This window comes from Colletotrichum higginsianum, chromosome 6 (genome assembly GCF_001672515.1).
Source record: "Colletotrichum higginsianum IMI 349063 chromosome 6, whole genome shotgun sequence".
NCBI classification, from domain to species: domain Eukaryota; kingdom Fungi; phylum Ascomycota; class Sordariomycetes; order Glomerellales; family Glomerellaceae; genus Colletotrichum; species Colletotrichum higginsianum.
This window is the reverse complement of record NC_030959.1, coordinates 1,606,792-1,630,621: the sequence shown is the minus strand read 5'-3', so window position 1 is coordinate 1,630,621 and position 23,830 is coordinate 1,606,792. Positions and strand designations below refer to the sequence as shown.

The 23,830-nt window shown below is 55.1% G+C and overlaps 4 protein-coding genes across 4 annotated transcripts; 2 read left to right on the top strand and 2 right to left on the bottom strand.

Annotated features, from left to right (window-relative positions):
* Positions 1–2,702: 2,702 nt before the first annotated feature.
* Positions 2,703–3,950, top strand: CH63R_08915 (Transcription factor; the record flags this gene model as incomplete). Its single annotated transcript, XM_018303889.1, has 1 exon — positions 2,703–3,950. One exon carries the CDS (start codon positions 2,703–2,705, stop codon positions 3,948–3,950), a length of 1,248 nt encoding a protein of 415 aa, XP_018155912.1.
* A 539-nt stretch (positions 3,951–4,489) lies between these two features.
* CH63R_08914 (uncharacterized protein) lies at positions 4,490–4,868 on the top strand (the record flags this gene model as incomplete). The annotated part of the gene is given in 2 exon segments (XM_018303888.1): positions 4,490–4,665; positions 4,670–4,868. Coding segments are annotated over 2 exon segments (375 nt in total).
* Positions 4,869–12,998: 8,130 nt separating this feature from the next.
* Positions 12,999–13,923, bottom strand: CH63R_08913 (Short chain dehydrogenase; the record flags this gene model as incomplete). Its single annotated transcript, XM_018303887.1, has 2 exons — positions 12,999–13,033; positions 13,122–13,923. The coding sequence occupies 2 exons, from the start codon at positions 13,921–13,923 to the stop codon at positions 12,999–13,001; spliced, it is 837 nt and encodes a 278-aa protein (XP_018155910.1).
* Positions 13,924–19,392: 5,469 nt separating this feature from the next.
* CH63R_08912 (CMR1 protein) lies at positions 19,393–22,569 on the bottom strand (the record flags this gene model as incomplete). Its single annotated transcript, XM_018303886.1, has 4 exons — positions 19,393–20,715; positions 20,799–22,320; positions 22,382–22,436; positions 22,500–22,569. The coding sequence occupies 4 exons, from the start codon at positions 22,567–22,569 to the stop codon at positions 19,393–19,395; spliced, it is 2,970 nt and encodes a 989-aa protein (XP_018155909.1).
* Positions 22,570–23,830: the final 1,261 nt, after the last annotated feature.

The window sequence follows — 23,830 nt, the reverse complement described above, 5'->3', positions numbered from 1 at the left end:
CTGGCACTGTGCCGTTCTTTCCTGTTGCCCAATTTCAGCCCGTTTCACCCAATACCGATTCTCTCTCCCTCCCTCATCCACCTTCCAAGTTCCCGCGCAGGCAAGGCACTCGTACCATGGTCTTTTTTCCCACTTCACATTACTTAGACACCTTACATCCACCGAAGGCAAGTGATGCCACTCCAACTGTGTCTTGATTTCCCCTCTCGACCCGCTCGTCCTGCATCGTTGTCGTCGTCGTCGTCGTTATCGCCAGCCGACGCCGCCGTTGTCTCCACACAGACGCAGACGGAGACGCAGACAAACGCACACGCAGACGCACACGCATTTGCCCTCGCCCTCGGACCAGCATCCGGTCCATTCGAATAAGGCCAATCCTACCTCTACTCGCTCTCATGGCCAGGCCTGCCCACATACCTTACCTAGGTACCAAGGTATACCCTCGTTGCCCGGCATACCTGGAACCGGGTATCACGCCCCTCTGTTCTCTCTGTTGCCATTGTTCCATCGCATCGTCACACCCTATGCCTCGGTTTTGCTCCCCGATGCCGCGTCTCCTTCTGCCCCTAACCCTCGACCCCTGCGCATCGCCTCATCTCGTCCATCCACCAACCACCCAACCAGCTTCGGTCGGGCGGGCCTGTGTCTGGCCGAGCTTGCTGCCCAGTGCCCACAGCTGCGCCTGAGCCATTCTGACCTCTGCCTTGCCTCGCCTTGCCTTATTCTGCCGTCTTACCGTCCTGTCCTTTGGGATCTTGGCAACTCTCTCACCTCAGCTCATGGAGCATTCCAAACTGCCTTCCAATGCCTGACGGCAACGTCCGAACGCGGCACCACACACAGGCCCATGGTTCACTCTGGTCCGGCGTCATGACGCTTCCCTTCCACCTCGCTTCCTTGTTCAGTTGGTCCAAGTACTGGCTGTCTCTGCCCATTTTACTTTTTCCCACGTCAACTTGGAACGAACCGTTTCCCTCCGTCCCACGTCTTACCTTGGGCCTCCCGTATCCAAGGCCCAGCCAGGATGTGTCTTGTCCCTGGGCCGTTCACTCTTCCAGCTTCATTCTCACTCAGCACGCCCTACCGCCATCGCCATCGCCGGCGTGCAGTCCATCCTCAGCATCAATTCACACAACACGGCACCACACCGCACCGGACCAGGGCTCAGAGCACAGAGCATTCGATGGGATCTGCTCGCACCATCTCTCGCCCTGGTTGCCCGGCCACCTAACGGATGGATGGCAACAGTGCCCATCGTCCGTTCGCCCATCCCCTGTTGAATCCAGGGTCAATCACTGGATCTGGATCTGGATCTGGATCTGGATCTTGCCATGGGGAAATACATTCCATTTCACTGCCAGTAGGCCCAATTCTGTAGCCGTAGGCCCATGACGAGACCAGGGGCCCCAGAAGGACAAATTCAAGGTCGTTCACCACTCGTAACACGCATTCGAATGGCTTCGCTCTCAGCTTAACCATCTCTTTTTTCTCACACCGACCAAAATCGGGGTGCCACCTACGTTGCTATTATGCCCAGAAATGGTTTCACCCAGCCCAAATCGTTTTGTACATGCCTCGAATCTGGCCTGGTTTGGCATATTCTGTTCTGTGTCGCCCCATGCTGAGCTGCCGCCTCCGCTGTCTCCCCGATCTGGTCCGGCCACTTCGTCCAAGCGGTCGAGAGAGCTCTGGTCTGCATGGAGAGGAAACGTACCCAATGCCAACCGCACTCGAGGACCAAGGGTCTCTGCGGTGTGGGTGAGCCAGTTCATGTCCACCATGACACTGAACGAGTGCAGTGTACGAAAACCAGCTGGGCGTTCACATGGCCCGTTTTCTTTTTTCCCTCGCTCTGCAACTCCATCTGCCTTCCTTTCTTACCACACACACACACACACACACAGTCGCGCACACTAGTAGCTTTCATACATACATGCACACCTCACATTGGGTAGGGGTTTTGCTCTCACTCACTGCGTCCTGCGCGCGCTTGTGTGTGTGTCTCTCCCCTCTCTTTCCACAGTGGGCCGCTCATGAATACCTGGGTCCGTTTGGCCACGCCCTCTGTGAAAATCACAGCCCCCCTTGTACATGGACGGGGGGAGGGGGTAACTTGCTGCGTATAAGTCAACGGCACAACACTACAAATCAAAGCCTTCGCTTTTTAACCATTCATCGCCCGCTCATTTCCATCCATGTCGCATGCTCCTCGCTCTTACAAGTTCCTTCTCTCGTCCCTTCCTACAGAAACACCCGGACTTTCGCTCCATGCTCGTCCCTCTTGGACACTGGGTAATGGCCGTGACCGTTTCTGTTCCTGTTTCGCAACCCCGTTTCTTTCCTATCCTCGCCGCTGTCTGCCTTGCAGTCGGCTAGATTCCGCGCACTTTCGCCCTAATCCTCGACCCGTCGCTCTCGGAGCTCCTCCTGTACTCCAGTCGCACTCTCACAGGAAGCCTGAGTAGCTTGCTAATCCTCTTTCGACTTCTACCTTGTTGTTATCGATCTTCACACAGACATCTCACTCGCACCACCTCTAGAACTCTAATACCTACTGCCGTTGCCCAGCTCTTTAATAGTGGCTTGCCCCTTCCGCCATCACCGCAGTTCTCTGGACACGCAATTCTTCGTTAGATCAAGATACCCAACCTTCTTTACAGAGCAACTCCCATTCAGCCTCGAGAGACTCGCCATAGTCAACAATGTCTTCCAGCTCCAAGCCCCGACAACCCCGACTTCGGGCCTCCTGCGATGGGTGCTTCTTGGCCAAGGTCAAATGCTCCAAAGCAAGGCCAATCTGCTCCAGATGCCTCGCTTGCGGTCTCGAATGTCGTTACTCCCCCTCAAGCAGAGCCGGCAAGCCAAAGTCGGACCACAGCGCGCCGAGCCATGCCAACACCGTCCACATGGACATGACCGATCTATCTCCTATCATGGACGAGAAGAACCTGATGTTCGGCCAGCACCCCGGCATGTACAAGATGGAGCCCGGTTGGCATACTCCCACAAGCATGGAGGGCGCCATGAGCAGAAACCCCTCCATATCTTCTGGGCTTGCCATGCTCGGCGTCGACGACACAACCCCCAGAGACCACCAAGATCCGACTGCAGACATGTACGGAGGCGGCATGCCTTGGACACCTCCTACAGACTTCTCCGCAGCGCCGTATCCCGACATGACGATGGCCGGCGCACACATGAACCCCCACCACGGGCGCTCTCAGTCCATGGATATGGCCATGGCAGCTCATATGGCGGCGGCGCCGTGGGGAGATCCCACTCAGCACGACATGATGCCTTACACAGCCATGCCCACACCGAGCAACATGGCGGCGGCGGCTTACTTTCCTAGTCCCTCCACCACACCCAACATGCGCCCGGCTGTCAGACACAAGTCTTCGTCCTCGGGGGGCAGCGGTTCTTGCAATTGCTTTACCGTTTGCCTGCAGTCACTGCAAGCCTTGCACAACGCCTCATCTCCACAAGCGCCTCCCTTTGATCTTGTGCTCTCTCTCAACCGCAAGGCTGTCGAGGGTTGCGCCGCCATGCTTTCCTGCAACAGATGCATGAGCCGCTCGGGCACCCACACATCCGCCATGCTTCTGGCCACCGTCATCGGCAAGATCACAAGCTTTTACAAGAACGCCAGTCACACCTACTTTGAGAACGGCATGGTGCCCCAGGTCAACCAGCTCAGTCCCGGGGGCGGGCTCGGCGTCAGCCTTGGTGCGTACACGTTGGGTGGTGAGGATGGCAGATGGCTCGAGCTCGAGATCCTGAACCGTGAGCTGCGCAAGCTGGAGGAGGTCTACGCGCAATTCCGCGACGTCTGCGCCGATCTCTCGGAAGACCCCGAAGTCAGCAAAGCCATGATTGGCTACCTCGGCCATAATCTTGGCACGACACTCGAGGTCGTCAGCCATCGCAGAGGGGACATGAGCTATGCTTAGTGCCATTCAACGCAAAGCAAAAGGGAGCTCACGATGAGGGCACAAAAATAAAATAAAGAAAAAGCCCCGTACAAAAGTCTGGGTGAGATTACATAGAGCGATGGAGCGAAGACGCGCTCCCGGCACGACTGATACGAGAATTCACCACTATCGATTCTATTTCACGGAGTATGGGCCGGCTATGGGAGAACGGGAGGGGGATGTACATTGTTTGGCGTTGACTAAGTCTACATGATTTGGTGGGGGTCGGCGAAAGAAGTGGTTTGATCCTATTTACCGGACTATTTTCTTTTCATTTTGTTTCGTTTTCCCACAGAGAGACGTACTTTGTCGAAATCACTCGCTATGGGACATATCGCGGGAAGACGGGATAGAACCGGACGGCCGACAAGGAGAAGGGGTATCAAAAACAGAACGCACGGGTCAGATCCTTGTTTCTTTTTCTTTCTTTTTTCTCAATGGGAAAGCAGAACTTTCACACAAACTCTCGTGTGTCTTTTTGTTTATTATTCTGATTCCTCTCACTGTTGGGCTTGGTTATGCCTTCTCTCGTCGGTCTCATCCAGACGGAGCAACGGGTTATGGAAGTGAGAGGGGGGGGGGGGTTGCAGTTCATCGGATTGGAGCGGGTTTCGAATCCCATATTTTATTTGTATTATTTCCGTACTGTGTCCCTCCAGTCGACGCTTCGACTGTTCGGACGGGAGGGGACAAGGTAGGGGAAAGACGGAGCGAGAAACGGCAGAAGACCAATGGCATGAGGACAGACGGTCGCCGGGCTGTATCAGCAAGCTACCTGAGGTACGTCTAGAAATAGCTAGTAATAATGGGAGTTTACATGTCATCATCATGCCTCAGCCGGAGGACACTCCTACCTCTCCCCCCCCCACCTTCTCTCTCTTTTGGTTCTGGTCATGAACTCCGCCCCTGCGTTCCCCAACACACCTGACGAAATCTCGCGCGTTGGTGTGCTCCCTTTCCCCTCTCCTTCGTCTTTATGTCCGCCTATAGTGAAAATAAGGGGCCAAGAGAAGAGGGGAGAAGCGGATATGTGCGCTCGCACACACACACACACACTTACACACCTGAGGGACTCGTCCTCCCACGCGCGTTTTCGTCAAGGTGGTTGCATGACCTCCTGTCGAAGAGGTTGCATTAGCCTTGCCGGGCGGTGGCTGTTTAGATCGCTTCCCCCCCTCCCTCCCCCAACTCGCGGTAGTAGCCGTTTCCGTATTTATTTATATTTATTTTTACTCTATTTCTACACCCGTGTCCTTTCCTCCCTTTGCGGTCAATCCAGGTAGTATGCTCCAGAGCCCCCCCCCACCTTCGCCTTTCAGCTTTCTCCTCCTCTTCTTACATTTCGCATATCTCCTCGATATTCTTAGTCGATATTGGATGCCAGAGGTGAAGTGTGTCTGAGGCCGCCACTCCCATAGCCTGTGATCTGTGGCTGCCGTGACGAAATGCCTCGCCGCCCCTTCAGAGCACGGACGGTTTGGAGATGTCCGGGAAGTACGTGAGGATTTGGGGCTTATCTTCATGCGCGGACGGCACTTCCAACAAAAGGCTTTTGATAGCTCGACCCAATCAGGTTGGGCCCTTACACCGTCAGCCTCGGGATGTTTCCAAACATGCAAGTCATTGCTGACCTCGAGTCTAGAGCTTATCATTACCTACGAAACCAGCAGCATATAGGCGGACACAAATTCGCGGTAGAATCGAGACACTAGTGGCTTTGGTATGAGTATGATCCTGCCTGACGTTCGTTCGTTTGAGGTGGTGCTTTCGTCACATGTTTGGGAGGGGGGGGCTATGATAGTTCTCGGGTGGCAAGTCGCACTATCTTGGACCAGCGTCTTGGCTGTAGAGATGCTGACTGACAGCTCAACCATTTGACGATTCTTGAGGCTGAGAGTTGCGTACATGTACCTTGAGGCGAGGGTCTCGAACGACAGGGGGGGCGGTATGTGATCGACCTGACGCAAGTGCCGAGGTCGAAGAGCAACCGTAAGAGCGGGGATAACAGGAGCGCACGAGAAAGATGATGTACAGAGGAGACACAGATTGACTCTGATGTTCATCGTGTGCTGAATAATCCGCCGAGCATGGAAACACGCCAGTCCGGAAAGCTGGAAGAACGAGAGCACGGATGGTGATAATGAGAAAGATGCAGTTCTGACCTGCATGTTATGAGGCAACGGTGCAGTACACACAGCCTGTTATGAAGAGGTGTTCGAGTCCCGGGGCTCGAGCCCTTACATGCAAGAGAGCGTCTGTCATGCCGTCTCGAGGGTTCTTCTTGGCCTAGGACGCGGACCTCCCCTTCTTCGATGTGTCTGGCTCTCCCGTCCCTATTTCAGATACTTCGGGATCACAAGGTAACAGAGCTCAGCAGTCCCGGAATATCTAGGGAGAGGGGTGAAGTGTATCGGACACACGTGGGTCGAAAGCCCCTTCCGAGGCAGCGTGGCTGACGAGTCCTCGACTCCGTTTAGGCCCTTCCACCCCAAGAGGATCGATGCCTAGCATCTCGGATGTTTTCCTGTTACAGAAACTCTGGCAGAAAGCGGTTTCAACTAACACGCGGAGAGGGGCGAGGCCATAATGGAAGTTGCGGAAGCTTGCGTGATTGGGTAGGACGGAAAACGGCATCGCTACCCATGACGGTGCAATATGATGCGGAAGCCCGAGATACCGCTGGCAAATGTTGGTCGAGGAGCTCAGTTTCAAGCCAGACCACGAGGTATTGGAACCATGGGAGTCAAGTAATCCTGGCAAGAAGAGTGACCCTCGTGAAAGATTTTGTCGGCATATAGAGAACGAACGGAGTGAGGGTGCCAGCACCAAGGACTCGACCGGCCGACTCAAGGGCCATGCATAACTGGACTTGCCCATGGAAAGGTGGCAATTGCTTTGGACGAGATGTGGCGTTCCGCAATCACCGGAACGCTTCGCAGCCTTTTCTTCCACGATCCGGAAACATACCGTAAGGATCTGTCATGGTGTAAGCTGCCCGAAGATTGATAGCAACTTTTCTTCCGTATGAGCTCGGTCCCTGGTAGAAGAGGCTGTAATTGGGGCTCGGAAGGCAGATCGTGCCTAACGAGGCAACTCCTTGGAGAAACAGGCGAACGGTTGGTAGTTGCGCTTCATGTATGCCGCCGATTCGAATCTCCAACCGATCCGATGCCGCCAGCCGCCCCCGCCCCTATCAAAAACCCCTTGTTCGTCTTGAGTCCGATGACTTTCTCCACTGACCAGCGGGAAAAAGGCTGGCAGCAGGTCGATGCGGAAGTGTTTGTCGATGACGCCGCTTCCCGCAACCCTTGCTTGGCCCGCTTCATAATGTGAACAGGGGGCGTGCCATCGTCGATTAGTCCGCTTCCAGGGCAATTCGACGTCAAACAAGCGTCCGAACCCAAATACTCAGGCTTAGAACTTTGATCTTCTGGCCTCCAGTCTAACATCTTCGCCTGGGGAGGGGGGCTCCGGATAATGCCTGGTATGGGTGTTGTATTGGAAATGGTCAATCTCAGCCGAGCATCTGATTGAACCATCGCAAGTCTCGACAGGCCTCCGAGGCCAAAGTGCGTGCTATAGTCGGCACGGTCGAATTCCAGTCGAGAGGATCACTGCCTGTGTAACAACGGGTAAGTGCGGAAAGGTGCATTGAAGCAACGTGAAAATATCACATGGCTGCCCAAAAGCAAGGTCGCTCGCTCCTCCGTTGCTCGAGTTCCAGTCTGCTCGGACCGTGCAGAGCCTGAAGCCTGAGACCTGCCACCTCAACGGGCACGGCATCGAGTGCCGTGCTGGAAGTCAACTCTGAGAGTTTGGCAGTAGTACACCCGAGGCGAGTTCCGGCCGTACGGCTGGCTAGCTTCGAACCGAGTCAGAGTGGTTCGATCTTTTGCATTTGATTATTGGCACGAGCCTCAACAAGATACGCAGTGTCCCAATCGTTGCGTGTGTTGCGTATGTAAAAGTTGAACCTCCAAGGGCAAACGGATCATGGATTAGACAAGGAGGCTGTGTGAGGCCGTGGTGATTTGCGCCAGCGACATGCAGCTGAGGAGTGTGATGTCGCCGCCCGCCCTGCACATCTAGAATCGGCTGGGGTATGCAGCTGAGCTTGCCTAAAGGCTTGATAGCCAAACGGAAATGCATGGATGGCCATGGGCGAATCGGGGTAGGGATCTCCCTTGACCGGTGCCATTTATTGAGCTGAAGAGCCCTGCAGTGGGAGTCTTAGCATTGCGGGATCAGGCCATACATGCTGACAGTGACGGGAAGCGATTGGGTTGTGGGTTACGCGACGTGTGGTGTTATTGGTTTTATTTGTTTTATTGGTGTTGTTGTTGTTGTCATTATTGTTGTTGTTGTTGTTGTTGTTGTTGTTGTTGTTTTTGCCGTTGTTCTTGTGGGGATGATGTCGGTGGATGATGGATGATGGATGATGGATGATGGATGATGGATGATGGATGATGGAGGATGATGATGCGAACACTTGGAGATGCAGACGCGGTGAGGTGAAGGAAGTGAGCGAGGTGACGTTATGACGAGACTCTTGACGGCTGGCCCCCAACGCAAGGGGGGGGCTTTACGGCCGGTGTTAGACCCGACCGATGGTGCTGAGTCATACTTCGCCCTTGCCTTACAATGCCTGGTGAGGTTAGGTAGGTAGAGTAGACTGTGCAGTACCTTTGAGCCCGTCTTTCCTAAACGTGAACTTATCAAACGGAGCCCGTCTTTCTTTCCATTACTCCTACCTAGGTATGTACACAGGGAAGGGATGTACATAATCAACGCAAGCTGATGATTACACCCCACTTACCTACCTACCTAGGTATATATCCATGCATCTTTAGTGCCCCCAACAGCACAGCACCTCGCAAACCACTGTCATTTCTCTCTTTCCTCCTATGCCCAACAAGGCGACAAGCAGGGAGGAGAACACGGCTACCTCGTGGTGAAGTCGAAGCGGGCGTGGGATCACCCGCAGGACCCCCCCTTTCAGGGCGCGTCAACGCATCCGTCTTACCCTCCTTCGCGCCTCCGCTATCAGCACTAATTTACACTGACGAAGGTACGCTCATCGCTCCATAGGCCTGTTTGATTCCCCCTTGACGACAAGAACATCTCACTCCCTACCTAGGTAGCCCTAGTTCTCTTGCAGCCAATTCCATCCATGCCTTAGCAACCCCAGAACCCGCACGAATTGGGAGTCGTCCGTGGAGCCGCGCCTTTCCACCACCACCACCCCCCACCATCACAATGCTCGAAGTTCGTCCTATCAAGTGAGGGGGGTTGGTCTCTCGTTGGAATCTGCCAGCTCTTGGCACGCAGTCGCTGCTCATCTCGGGGCAACACGACCCCTGGAGGATGCGATAATCACGCTCTCCCTTCGTCTCTTGGGTCCAGCATGTGAGAGGTGCCAAGTGGCCTGCATCCTGAGCAATTCTCCGATAAATGAGCGTTCGGTCCCGAGCCAGCCCAATTTACCCCCGCAATATGTCTCACTTGCAAGATCGACGACAATCAGCAGAGTGTCGTGGGAAAGTTCCCGACGTTGCAGCTAATGCCCTTTTGGGAGCACCCTGTCTGATCTACATGGTACCCCAGACCCAGATTGCGCATTTCCCCCTCGACTCAGTAAGTCGATGATGACCTTTCTTTCTGTCTTCTTGTTTTTCCCCCCGTGTTCACGTTTCTTCCCTGGATCGTGAATGGTCGGCCGTCTTGGCCAAATTGGCCTAGTCTGTACTCCACATGCTTTCTTATCCTCAACGGCGTGTCAGCCTCTCAGGCAATCAACCACCCCCCCCCCCCCCCCCCCCGGCCCCGTATACACAAAGTGCCTGTGTAACCTCACATTGCTTCTCTCCACTTCGGATAGTCTCGTTATGTGTCTTTCCCCTCTGATTGTGCGTTGTCCTCTCGGCATCCGCAAGTGTGCATGTATTCCGCCCGGTCTAGGTGCCTGCTGCCTTTCGTCTCTGTGAACCTGTGCCCGCCAGACATCCATCCGCACCATCGTATCGTATCCTAAATACCTCCCATCCATCCCTCAAGGAATCCTTGATGCATCCACAGCCAACCGCGACGCCAATCATTGCACAACCTCAGCTTGCCATCCCAAAGGAGGTTGTGCATTGGAAATTGGACTTTGTGGCTTTCTTCAGCAGGGAGTAGCCCGGCTCAAATACGCCACTGCCTCTGAGGCGCCTGGGAGCGATTAGCGACGCCATCAAATCCACCGAGGCCTGCCTCAATCCAGCTGAAGTCCGCTGGGCAAGAGGTGACCGTCTTGCCTCCACCAGTACACTGCCGAAGTCCCCGTTGTAATGACGAAACTATGGCGAGCAACCTTTGCGCCTTTGGTCTGCCCAAATCACGAAGCTGTCACCACGTTTTGTGCTCCTGGGTCGCCTGATTCGGTTTCCAAGTCCTACCATCCGAAAACTTTCTCTAGCTTCTGGTTGTTCTCTAGTGGCGTTACATTGCACAACACCGTATGCGTCCCTCTCTAACGAGTAGGGGTTCCAGTGGGACGACCTCTAGCATTCATGAGTCGTTCCGCTGGTTCTTCAGTGTCAGCGATGACTATGTCCCAAGAAATGCAGCCCCCCCCCCCCCCCCCCCCCCCCCCGGCGCTCGATGGGCGTTGAATTCGTCTGCCACGTCCCATATATGTTGCACCGCCTTTGCAAACCTCGGCTGAGTCGGATTAGATCATCTAGGGTGCAGCCCGAGGGCTGAAGTGGCACTTGGGAATCCCCCCGTTCTCGACGTCACAGCCCAGCGAGCTTATGACGCAGCTGGCAAACTTTTGTTCTCTTTGCAAAAGACCGAAATCCTTGCAAAGCACCCATGGCTATATTTGGTTGTGTTCTGCGGCATCGTACGAATCACAAGAGGCTTAGACAGGAGGGAGGGTGCATGTATGTCAAAGTACGAAAGCGTTACATGGAGGCGATATGACCGTGTCCTTATCGCGACAAAGTATGGAGCGACCTTCAGAGACCTGGAATCACAGATACATACGCGAAGCAACCAACAAGAGCTTGAGTTTAGCAGAGAGCGGTTGTTGAAGGCAAGAAGTCTTAGGGATAACCAGCGTCTTACTGCCTGTCTAACGGCCCACCTGTCCAGCAAACCGGATCACTACAGTGACCAGCCGAATGGAACATAAACGGCGCTGCATGCTGGTGCAACGGCGCAACGGAGCCATTTTGGGCATGCCGGACGAGGAGCAATGCCGGCCCCATGCTTACTCATGACGGATTGAATCGCCGATCGGGGATTTCGATCGTCATGTGAGCAGTCAGGAATGCAGACGCTGCGACTTTTGATAGATTGCAATATGGGCCAAGGCGGGCAGCCGTCTCGCGGCATCACACCATGATTCTGCCATGCCATCCTGTCAAAACTCATGCCCCGGTATCCATGGTTGTTGCTTCGAACAGACCAGAGCGCAGGGTATTGCCTGCAGTGTCAATATTGGGTTTACCGTGTTGGTGGCACCGCCGGACGGATATGAGCCGTGACACCGGGAGAGGGGAGGGGTAGGGGGTCCGCATCGCCGGATGAATGGGGCTGGAAATAATGAAACATCGGGGCACCGATCGGCGAACTCTCATTCGGCGAAAACCCGGGCTTGAACCGGAAGTCGCACCGGATCTGAACACCACCGACCACCGAGCTCTTCCTTCTGCGGCTTCGGTGGCCCTAAAGCCACAATACAAAGTAGCGATGAGCGGCACGCCTTTAGTGAGGATTGAGTACTGCCGAGTTCGATATAGGATTCTTTCCTCTGTCCCGGAAAGGATTCGACTGACGCATTGATTCAGCTATCGCATGCCGCGTGCGAAAGCTCCACGGTCTCACCGGCGCAGGAAGAAGCGCAAGGGCAAGGATCGTATCCCTTGACAGAAAAGGGCGATGCCAGCGTCAGCGCCAGCTGATTGCCAACGCGATCGCACCGCCTTGTCCGCACAGAGACAGAGAAGAATTTACTTTCGTCTAGATGCCTGATATCTGGCTGGCCGACATCCGGGGAACACTTATTCTCTGCCCCGTCTTACATCCGAATACTGACACGCCCCCCCCCCCTTTTCCCCGAGGGAATGCCGGGGAGGATTATTTCATGACGCCAGTAGTCATCCTTTCGCACTTTCAGAGGAGTGCCGTGTTACTAAACCTAGCTTGGGAAGGTTCTTTACCTGCGTTGAATGTACCCAACCTAACCCGGTACTCGTATACTGACCATTGGAGAACGAGGGCCGGGAGTGGCCAAGGGAATATGCCATCTGCAGTGGCTTGTGATCCCTCACAGAACTGGTCTCCAATATCATAGACAGCGGCCCTCTTGTTCTCTGGCGGCGCCTCTTATCAGAAATCGCATGGAGGCGACACTTAACCTGAAGAATGGCCTGGACCGGAAGGTACGGATACAGGAGCGGCACACCATGGATTTGGCGAGAGGAATGAACGGATGCAGAGTTGTCATCGCAGCTATGTATGGACTTGGGATATTTTATGGATGGTTGCTTCGATAGGTAACCTTGGCGACTGACATCTCGTGATGATCACGATATGTTTGCCCCTATCGGCTGGAACATTCCATGAGCAGAACCCAAAGACCGCTTGGGCGAATGAAGGAACATTGACTGTATGGCCTCATGGCCCGGGGCGAATTCACTCAGCTTCAACGAGGGTCACAATGCGAAACGTTACCATTTTCCGAGACCGAGAGTCTGCATCCGTAAGAGCTCCTCAAGTGATGTAAACGAGTCATTCAAAGACAAGGTCCGGTGAGTCCAGCAAGGTTTCTAGTCAAGCTCCATTGGATTCATGTCTATGTACGCCTGTCCTAGATATAAGCTATGTTAGGTATCCCCCTCTTCAGCTCTCACATTACCGACCAGTCCCACCCAGTCCCGAGGATCGCGGGCGTCCGGCGCACCGCGCGATCCAATTCATTAAGGTGTCACGCTACAGCCCCGCGCGGATAGGACTGCGTGTGAGTTTGTGGCATCATCGCACTTATGTGCCGCCACCGGTGACCTTGATGACTTGGCCTATTCGTGAGAGTCAGCAACACCGTTCATGGACTGAGAAATCCAGCTTCCTGTGATGATGAGGGGACAGGCGGGCGGGGCGACTTACCGTTGATCCACTCGCAGTCGGAGTGGCAGAGGGAGGCAACAACCTTGCCGACGTCGGCGGGAACACCGACACGCTTGAGGGGGTTCATGTTGGCGAGGCCCTGGTCGATGATCTCGATGGGCATGCCCTTGTAGCCGTTGGGGACGTAGTGCCACGAGTTCTCGTCGTACATGTCGGTCTTGACACCGCCGGGGGCGATGGCGTTAACGGTGATGCCCTTGGCGCCGCAGTCGACGGCGAAGGCGCGGGTGAAGCCCTCAACAGCGGCCTTGGAGCCGGCGTACAGGGCGTGGTTGGGGATGCCACCCATCTGGGCGGCGATGGAGGAGGTGAGGAGGATGCGGCCGCCGCGTCCGCAGTGCTTGAGGCCCTGCTGGGCGACGAAGAACTGGCCACGGGTGTTGAGGTCGAAGATGTTCTGGAAGAGCTCCTCGGTGACTTCCTCCTCGGGGCACCAGACCTCCTTGCCCGAGTTGGAGATGACAAAGTCCATGCGGCCGAAGTGGGCGACGGCGCGGTCGAAGAGGTCGACGACCTGGGCGGGCTTGCTGATGTCGGCCTTGAGGGCGACGGCCTTGGAGCCGTGCTTCTGGATCTCGGCGACGACCTCCTCGGCGGCGGAGGCGGACGAGGCGTAGTTGACGACGACGTTGGCGCCGCGCTTGCCGAGCTCGAGGGCGATGCCGCGGCCGATACCGCGGCCGGAGCCGGTGATCAGGGCGACCTTGCCGACGAAGGGCCGGGCCGCATCGTACCCGCCCGACAGCTGGGCAGCGGTGTTCTCAGTCGCTGAGGGCGCCATAGTTGCTATGAAAAGACTGTGGCGGGAGAGAGAGTGTGAGAGAGGGATGGGGGAGAAGGATGAGGATGAGGATGAAGAAGGAAACGGCTACTGCGGTCGAGACGAGGAAGTTATATGTATGGGGATGACTCGCCTCGCTTCCTTCTCGCTTCGTTCAGTCGGCGCTATGTGACGGCAAATGGCGAAGAACCGAACGCATGTCCGCCCGGTCCGCGCCCGTCGCACCTCCGCCGGGTAGCGAGACGCCTTGCATTTGGGGGTGGCCTCAGCTAGGATCCGGGCCCGGGGGGGGGGGGGTAAAGGAATGAAGGACATGGAGAAGAGCGAGGCCCACGCGTTTCGCGTCCCCAGTGGAGCGAGGAAAGGGCAGAGTCATCTAGTCCGTCGTCCTCAGATAGAACGCCACAGCGGGAAGGGCAGGCCGTGGCTCCGTGTAGCGAAACGCTCGAGGTGGCCTTTGGTTGATTGTCCAAGGCAACGGATGGCTATTGAGATCAACACTTGCCGTGTAATTGAAACCACGGCTGGATCGCTGCCAGTTTTGGCTTCTTGCGCCGTGCCGGGCCCTCCACGGTTATCAACTGAGACACAGCAATGGGAACTGCCGGCTGGTCTGGTTCAGGCGAGTTTGAGCCCCCCACCGGAGTGGTTCACCGGAGTGGTTGGAGACTCATGTCTGCCACGACCAAAACGAGTATCTGGAGGATAGTGTACTGCATCCCAAACACTGCTCCGTGGTGTTGTGTGCCGTGTGTTCCTCTTTGTCCGCACCTTGTTCCTCGGAAAACAAAACAAAAATAAGGACCCCTTCGTCCGTCCATCGTCTGGTTGCCATGGCACTCGCACGTATGGGTTCGGCCGCTCAGCCCAATTGAGCCCGGACAATGGCGATGCGACTACTAGACTTGGCAGTAGCGTCGCGTCTAGTTCAGCCGGTGGATCCCATGTCAGGGCGGTCGCGCGGCGCAAGGGGGCCGGCGCGACCATGCCGCCGCCACCGCCGCCGCCACGGAGGGGCCGCCCACTAACCCCCAACGGAGGTCCGGACACGCACATAGGAGGTCCCATCTGTCCACCTATTTCTGTAATCTCAGGCGGGGTCCCTGTGATATAGGACAGTCGCCGGTGGATCTGGCTGCAGTACTGCGGGAGAAGGCCGTCGATGCCGCCGCGTTCGCCATAAGCGCGAAAGCCCGAGGTTTTTGACCAAGGAGACGGTCAGTTTGCGGATCGAAAGTGTGCAACGGGAGGGAAGGAGGGGAGACTAAAAAGAAACGCTTAGTCATCGTTAGTATTACTCATCGGTGTGGAGCAATGAGGCGTACAAGGGGCGGGAGGACCCATAAATATCCGCACCCGCACCTTTTTATAGATATCTGGGTACGTACATGGGTACCCAGAACGTCTATCATGTAATATCGAGGTCCACGGTTTGCGTTCGTCGCCATCGTTGAGTCTGGTTTCTATATACCTACTCTATCAAGTCGTTTTTTGGCTTAAATTGGGCCTACGTCGAGCTTACGTTGGAATAAAGCTGTCGTTTCCAGGTCGAGCGCCCATTGACCGCGCCCATTTGCCCACCCCCCCAAGTACCCACCATCATATTTGATCATGATGAAGCCACTCCGTGACAATGACCAAGTTTTGTGTTCCTCTTTTTCTGGTTTGGCTTGCACTGTAACCTTTTGAATCATATTGCTAGATTATAAGGCCATTCTGTACTTGGTCGAGTGAAATCAACTCGGTAAGCTGAGGCTTCTTCCGCGTGTCATTACGCAACCGTTGGCTCCTGCACTCGTCCTCGGGCTGTCAACAACCACAAAAACGATATAAGCGAGCAGCGGCCTTCTAATAGGGAGATCCTCGACTTGACTTGCAAGCTTTCCTAGCGCCACATACCAAGTCCAGGCGTTCACGCTCTCATCTCATGCGCCCGGCTCGATGGTCCATGGATCTGGGTCGCTGGGCCCCAGCTTGACGGTTCATACCTTCGGCTAGAGGTGACTGTCAGATGTCAGAGTACCAGAAATCTTTGATGGTCATACCCGCGGCCCGAGACGTTGAGAGCCTTTTGGCTGACTGACGTTTGGCAGCTGTCGTCATGATCCTGATTTATCGTTTCTCAAAAGACTTTTTTCTCAAGCGGAAGCTAAGCGGTCTCGCAATCTTGGCTGGCAAGCTGGAAACTTGGCAGCCGGAAGCTACCACATCTAGAAATACAAGCTTATATCGCGGGCGCGCACACACACACACACACACACACTTACACATGTCCATCATGATCACAAGACTCGAAATGACAGCCGCGGCTTCGTCCAAAAAGGGGAAAGTGTACGTTGACGCACCTCTGAAGACAAATCGAATATTGAGAAAGAAAACAGGGTTCAGTCAACAAGTCTATAACGACATTATCAAAATCTTTGCCCGTCGTGCTCCCCCACCACTTGGGCGTAGGGGATATTGCAAAATTTCCGTCTCCTGCGGTTTCTCCTATGAAACCCCGTCCGCCTATGATATTTTTGGTTCAATAAACAATGCCTACCAAAAGCACAATCACAGAAGCCGATATCCTCGCATTTCGGACAGCGGTACTCCTCCATCGGCAAGTTGTGGGACCTCGTCGATCACACCCCCTTCCAGCCATCACGTAATCGTCAGCTCAGACTCGACGACTCTTCAGAAACTTGGGACGAGTTTCTTTGTTTGTTTCGACACGCCTAGAGAGGGCGGGATCTTTCCTCTGAACAAGCCCTTCCCTTCTCATAACAGGAACACATGCCGACGGAATTGACACTCGTCGCGGATTTCCCCAACCCAGGGAATAGGGGTCCGGAAGGGTTCGCTTTGACGAAAAGCGTCTGCCGAAATCATCTCTTTTCGGCCTTGTCCACCCACCCCCCCTCCCCAGCACCAGTCAACTCTCTCTTCCGCGACACCTTCATGTCAAAAAGGGGACTGTCCAAACACTTGGAGTATGCCATGAGGAAGCTAAAAAAGAAAAGAAAAAAGAAAAGAAAGGGTGGGGATGGAACCAGGGCATGCTACGGTGGACAGTGCCAACCTCGGTTCCGCCCTTGTCAATCCCCTTGTCAATCCCCTTGTCAACTGCCGGGCCCATCGTGACAGAACGTCGAATCGAGACGACGATACCGCCTCGTCTTCGTGAAACAACACCAGCCTCGTATCGCCGTCCACTCGATCCGGAGGATCCGTAGGGCGCCCGCAGGGACCCGTGCCGTCGCCGGATGCTCTTCTGGGCCACCACGCCTCTGCCGCGCCGTCCCAACCGCTTAGCAGTGGTCTGACGGAACGAGGCTTTTCCCTCGGACCTAGTTCGCATTCGCCAGTACCACTGTGTATTGTTTTTCTTCGATCCTTCCCGTACGGATTCCGTTTCCCGCAGTGAGACCCCGGGGTCGCGGACTCTATCTTCTCTCGGAAACCGTTTCCCTTCCGACAACCCTACTCGGGCTTTACGGGCAAACCAGCCAGCCGGCGAACGGCGGTATGTTGGGCCCTTTACTGTGTTCGCTCCAGTAAATCGAACTCGGTTCGTTTCGAGAAACCCAAAGAGGGACGTCACGGCCAGACACCCCCAGCTTCCCTGCACCGACATTTTGCGTGTCACTACACCAAAACCATCCATCCAATGCTGGGACCTCCCATGTAAAGAAAGAAAATGCCGAGGCAACTACTAATCGTGTGGTATGCGGTAAGCTTTGCCTGCAGGTCAGGTATTGCGCAAGGTTTGCCTGACCAGCCCCGCCCTTGTCAGATCAGACTGGCGACATACAAGTACAGGTAATCGATCTGAAAAGCGAACAGAGTACGTCCGTGAGTAGCCAAATGTACATCGTACTGATTCTGAGTTGAATGTGGCGGCACATTTACAATCTACCTGCCCAATGGGAAAAGCTTTTGCCTGCAACCATAGTATTACCCATCTTGCCTATTCAAAATCCGATTAGTCTGCTTGGTTTAAACTCCTGTTCCCATACGTGAGGCTCTTTTGCCTACCCCTTTTGGAAGCATGGGTAACCATGATGGACGATAGGACGCGCACACACACACACACACACACCTCTTCCCTATTACCGTGCCATCGGGGATCGACCCGGTTCAACTCAGTTTATTATGATGTCAAGTCTGTATATGTTTCAGTCATGGTGAGGGACAACAGACAACGCTATCTCCAACGCTCGTGTGTGATGGACCCAAACTCCGAACTCTGTCCCCCCTCTTGCCCGAGCGTGCCCTTTAGAAACCCCGCCCCCGAATCCCGACTACTCTACGTACTGTATGTGCTCTACTTCCATCCGATATCTCCTTGGTCCGGCCGCTCCGCCGGGTCGCATTGTACATAAGCGTTCCATCCTTCCAACCCTTCTCTTCACAAGGGAATCCTGGACAACCAATGCCGCGACAGGCGTGTTCTGGGTGGGAGGCGGGCCTTGGCTCTCCCTAGTATCCTTTGACATCCCGTCTCTGCGCTCGGCACGAGTTTCTACGTGAATTCTACTAGTACATCATATTGACAACATTACGAGGCAATTTGGTTGCGAGCCTCCCCCCTTGTTATTGGGGTGCGGATTCTCACATGGTGAAAGTCTCTTTTTCACTTATTTCGTGACACCTTTCCCACCTTCCCCCCCCTGGTTGGAATTACGAGATTGTTGCCCAATCCTGTCATCTGTCACATGCCCCTGTAAAATTCTAATCTTCTTGTCATTTTTCTTCAGGGTTTTCTGTCAATTTCGGCCAAAACAATGCGATCTCATGTCCCCATTGAGATGGAAGGGGGGGGGGTCTGGTATCAAATCGACCAGCGATCACCGATGTCAATCTTTACAATCTCTCACTGAGTTCTTCATGAACGTTTTATGTGGAACTAGAAATGGATAAACGAGAAGGATTCTCATGCAGGCTATTTGAGGCCGATCAAGTTAAAGTTTGTAGATGTATGCGAAGGATAAAGTACATGCTGCAGCAGAAGCGAAGGCCCTCCCCCTATTGTCAATGGCCCGCGGGCCCCGAGGTATCTTGGGTAGACGAGTATACGATGTATGTGAAAATGAGAATGAGACAGAAAGAAGAAACTTTGATCATTATCGCCGCCAATGTTTGCAAATGCCGTTTGCCCCGTTGTTGAAGTGTTTCCCAGATCATCAGCGAAGGGCGTGCTCGGAGCAGAGGCCTCTTCCTGGTTCATATAATTTTGCCCAGATATGGTTACCCCAGAGTGTCCTTACTCGTAAACGCCCCGAAATGGAAAGGGAAAGAAAGACAAGGAAGAGCGCAGAGAATTGTACAATATTTTGATGCTGACCCGAAAAGAAAAGACATCCACTAAGGGACAATATATGTGCAAAATCGCGTGAAAGAAAAAAGGACATGGCAAGAAGAGAAGCACTTTTGAGTGTTTGGCCTGTCAATGACAGACGACATGGAAGAGAAAGAGAGAGGGCGTCTTCATGCGGCTGCCGTAGTGGCCAGGCTGTCAACGTTCCAGTTGTTGTTGAGGGTGATGAGCTTGCGTCTGATGCCATCGCCGATACGGCAGGTGACACCCTCCTCGATGGCCATTACGCCGTAATTAATGACCTCGACGGGCTTATCCAGGCCCAGCGTGGTGCCGTCGCGGCGGGTGAGGAGGGCGATGCCGTCGCCTCCGCTCCACAGGTACGAAATGAGGGCGGGATCCTCCGGCGTGACCTGATCGATGGCAACGATGCTGCCGCTGCCGAGCTGCCCGCTCGTGGCCGCGTTGGAGGTACCTGCGCCGCTGAGGTGTTCGGGGCTGGCGCTCTGGTGTTGGGACGTAGGCGACGATGACTGCTGCTGTTGTTGTTGTTGCTGTTGTTGCGCCTGGGTCTTTTGGAAGTTGGGATCGAGACGCGCGACACTGTCGGCCCAGAGGATGAGAGTGGCGCGGTAGACACCGGCAGGCCACCAGCATGGGCGGCGGTCGGCAGGCATGGACCGCAAGAGGCGCATGACCTGGCCGGAGTGGAAGATGGCCTCCTCGCGGTTGTAGATGCAGCGCTTGTGGCGCAAGCTTAGCTCCCAGTAAGAGCCGTCGAAGCCGTCGCGACGGGCGAGGCGCTCGATCTCGGGGAAGTTGGTGACGGCGTTGAGGGAGATGAGGTGGTAGAGGACCAGGTTGCAGCGCGTGGTGGTGCAGTTAGGGTTGCTCTTGTGGAATGACATGGTCAGCTCGTACCACTTCTGGAGAAGCGCCTGGACTTCCTCGAGGCGGAGCATGGTGCTCGACTTGGTGATGGTCCTTGATGTTGCCCGTCTGGTGGAGAGCACATCGGAAAAGCATGAGAGCATCTGTCGCAGATGGCATAGCAGAGACTGAAGAGGGTGAAGGAGGAGACGAAGCTGCTGGGGCGAGAGGCCGGCCTGGCGACGGGAAAGGTTGTCGTGGAGAAAATCCTGGAAGAGCTCGCAGAGTGAGGGGGTAAGAGAAGGGCTCGATAGGAGTTGCGGGTTGACATTCGCAGTGCAGCCATATAGGCCCTGGGCGTTGGCAAACCATTGCTCCGAGTTAGACGCGAGCCAAAGGGCCTCGGGACTGGGGAGAGGGCATTGGAGATCGGTGATGGCCAGCTGAGGCGGCGTGTCGTGGAACAGGCTGAGCTCCTGGTCGCACATAACCCAGTTGTAGACGAGCCTGTTCTGCATCTCGCGATGAAGCCATGCGCGCCATTGCAGCTCGGTGCTTGTTGTGCTATTCAGGGTCGGAATCATGGACGGTTGGGGCTCCAACATGCCGGCGTGTTTCAGCATCTGTTTCTTTGTCAGTTGAGTCGTTCTCTTTCATGCCATATCATGTATGAAGGCGGGATGGCTTTGCGTTGTAGGCTGCTTACCGATAAGTACATCCCCCTCTGGCCCATGGCGATGTCCATCAACCACTTGTCACCGCTCCAGGCACCTTGCAGCGTGAAAAGCAACGCGCATCTCAAGGCTACGGGGTCGGCCGACAGCTCGACGTCCTTCTCGATAATGTCGAAGAGCGAGATGCGACATGTCTCTGTCAGGCCGGCGGCTAGGTAGCGAGCTTCGGCCATCGGCACGGCGGAGGCGCCCTGGGCGATCATCAACAGGAGTAACAGCGTCGAGGCCTGATTGTTGAGTAGCATCTCGTTGGGGTCGACACAACCGGCGACGATGAGAGGGTAGTAGTACTGCAGGCTGCGGACGTAGCTACGGAGGAAGTATTCGAGGATCTTGGTGGGAGGGAGGACGATGAAGTTGAACTCGCTGGGCGTGGCATATCCCGTCTTGGAGTACCCGTTGTTCAAGCCGCTGCGGTGGATGTCGAGCGCCTTCTGGAGAAACGACTGCGTGATGGCCAGCATCCGGTCGCGGGTGCGCGACGTAAGGGGGACGACGGAAGCATCCGTGGTGTCCCAGTCGACATTTTCAAGGTACTTCTCCAGCGAGCTCCACGTGCCGTCCTCTTTGGACTTCCTTTCCAGGCATTCCAAATGGACGATGGCCGTTCTCGGACAAGTGCCCGAGTAGATGGGCGGGTTGCAACGGGCGAGCGGCCACGAATCCTCGGCCGCGATGACGACTTCAAATTCTGGGATCGTCGCCTCGCTCAGCATGCCCAGGGCAGGCTCTGCCGGCTTCATCGTGGTGTCAAAGTCGGCCGTGGACATGATGCTGGTGCTTCTGGTGTGGATGGATCCCCGCGACGACGAGGCCGTCATGGCCTCCGATGCCGAGCTCGACGACATATCGCTCAGCTCCGGGAAACTCGGTATCGACATATCCGGGCGCGAAATGGGCAGCTGGCCGGAGTACATGTCGAGCTCGATGGGGTAATCGGGCCAGACCATCATATCCTGGTAGTTGGTGTCGGGCGTGATGAAGTCGTTGTTCAGCATGAACTCATCGAGCCCATCAACCCGACTGTGGGGTGACGGGAAGTCGTCGGAGCTGCGATGTGACTGGGTCGGGGAGCTCTTCTTCATGGGCCCTTCCATCATGCGAGGATCCATGGTTGTCATGGGAGATCCAGAGGGAATCTTGCCCGGGGAGTCCTGCTTGGGCATGGACGGGTCTAGGTCCATGAAGGCAACGGGCTGGGCGGCTTGAGGAGGCTGGGGGACAGTGGGCATCATCTGTTGTTGAAAAGCAGCGCTGGCCTGCGCAGCCCTGACGGCTGCTTTGGATGACCGCCGCGCGAACCTTGCGGCGCAAGGCAGGTTCTTCTCGGCGCACCGCGAACAGGGCACCCTCTTGTCACAACCCGTCTTTGCGTTGGCACAGTTCTGGCAAGCGATGGGTGTTCGGCCTGCCACTGTAGGTACACCACCGGGCAACGGCTCCATAGGGTCTCGTGCCTCATGGTATGTCGAGTGATGTCTCTGGAGTAGATCGCTGTTGAATGTGTAAGAAAGAAAGGCTCATGAAAATGAGAGCTAGATGAGTGAAGACTGACCGTCGTGCGAAGGAAAGCTGGCAAGCACTGCAGCGATGAGGTTTGACGTTGGTATCTGTATCCGACATGTCAGTTGTTGCTTCGTTACCATTGACGATGCTCAAGGTTCTTGACATACGGCTGGGGATGTGTCTTTCCAAGTGTTCCTTCCTGGTGAAGGACTTCCCACAGTATGCGCAGAAGACCATTGTGACGGTTTTCCTTGTGGTTTTTCGGAGAATCGCAACGAAGCGATTGGTCGGACAGGTTGCCTATTCGGATGCTATCATCAAGCTGCAAGAAGGTGACGGTGTGTCTTGTTGAGCGATTTAACTCGATGGGCGAGAACAACAAGCCGGTTGTGCTGATAAGAGGCGTCAAGTTGGAGGGACGGATGATGTTGTTGTGGTGTGTACTCGATGCTTTTATCTTGCCAGGTATATCGGAGGACAGGAGGAGATGGGACTCGGTGTATTTGAAGAGAGCAATGAGAGGAGATCAAATCAAGTGAGAAGTGGGCTGCCGTAAAATAAGAAGGGTTGGCGGAAATGCCGAAGAAGTATAGTTCGACAAGGCAGTGCAGTGCAGTGCATGTGGGTGACGACGTTGCTAATTAGGGATCTGGACGAACTCGCATCCAAGATGGTTCTGACGGCGGTGGAAGACGAGTGCAAAGGAGTAGTACGAAAGAAGGGTTCCTTCAGGATTCTGTAAGATGGGCAGCGGAATGGGTGGATGGTTTTGAATTATATCGCGGAAGCAGGTCGATACATGAAGGAATAATGTATGGATCAGGGCCGGGCGCAACGGGCAGGGGTTGCATGGGACCCGTCAGCTCGGCGAATACGGAAGCGGTCTGGGCAAGGCATCGGCGTCTTCCCAGCAGAGCGGGAATAGCTTGGATGGTCAGGTCAGGCAAGGCAAGGCAAGGTAAGGTGTGGGTGACGGACGATGGGATCTTGGGCGGCCGAGGCGGTGCCTGCTTCAGGACGAAAAGCAGAGTGAGTACGCACAGTCGCCCAACGCAAGACACTGGGGCACATGGAGATGTGCAACATGGGTCCTTGGGCGAGGGTAAGGGTACACATACAAGACATGCAAAGCCATGGCCGGCCACTGGCTAACTATGAGAAGAGGGAGAAACGGCGCCGACGTGTTAAGCAGCGATGAAACCGAGTCTTGGAAGCATGGCTAAAGATTGAAATGATCAGAGTGGGCACCCACTGCAACTCTACGGGTCTGTGGCCGGCGCAGGCAAGGGGACAGATGGATGTGCAGGGCCTCAAGAGCAGCAAGAGGCCATGGTGACGAGGTGAACAAAGACACGCAAGGCACCGGGCTGCATAACGGGATACAGTAGTGCGTGCTATGGGATCAGGAGGGATCTGTGTAGGTCCATGTGTGTGTACGCCGCTTGGTGCATATACAGTCCACGGCTGTTTTCGTATTGCCTAGTGTACTTTAGAAACC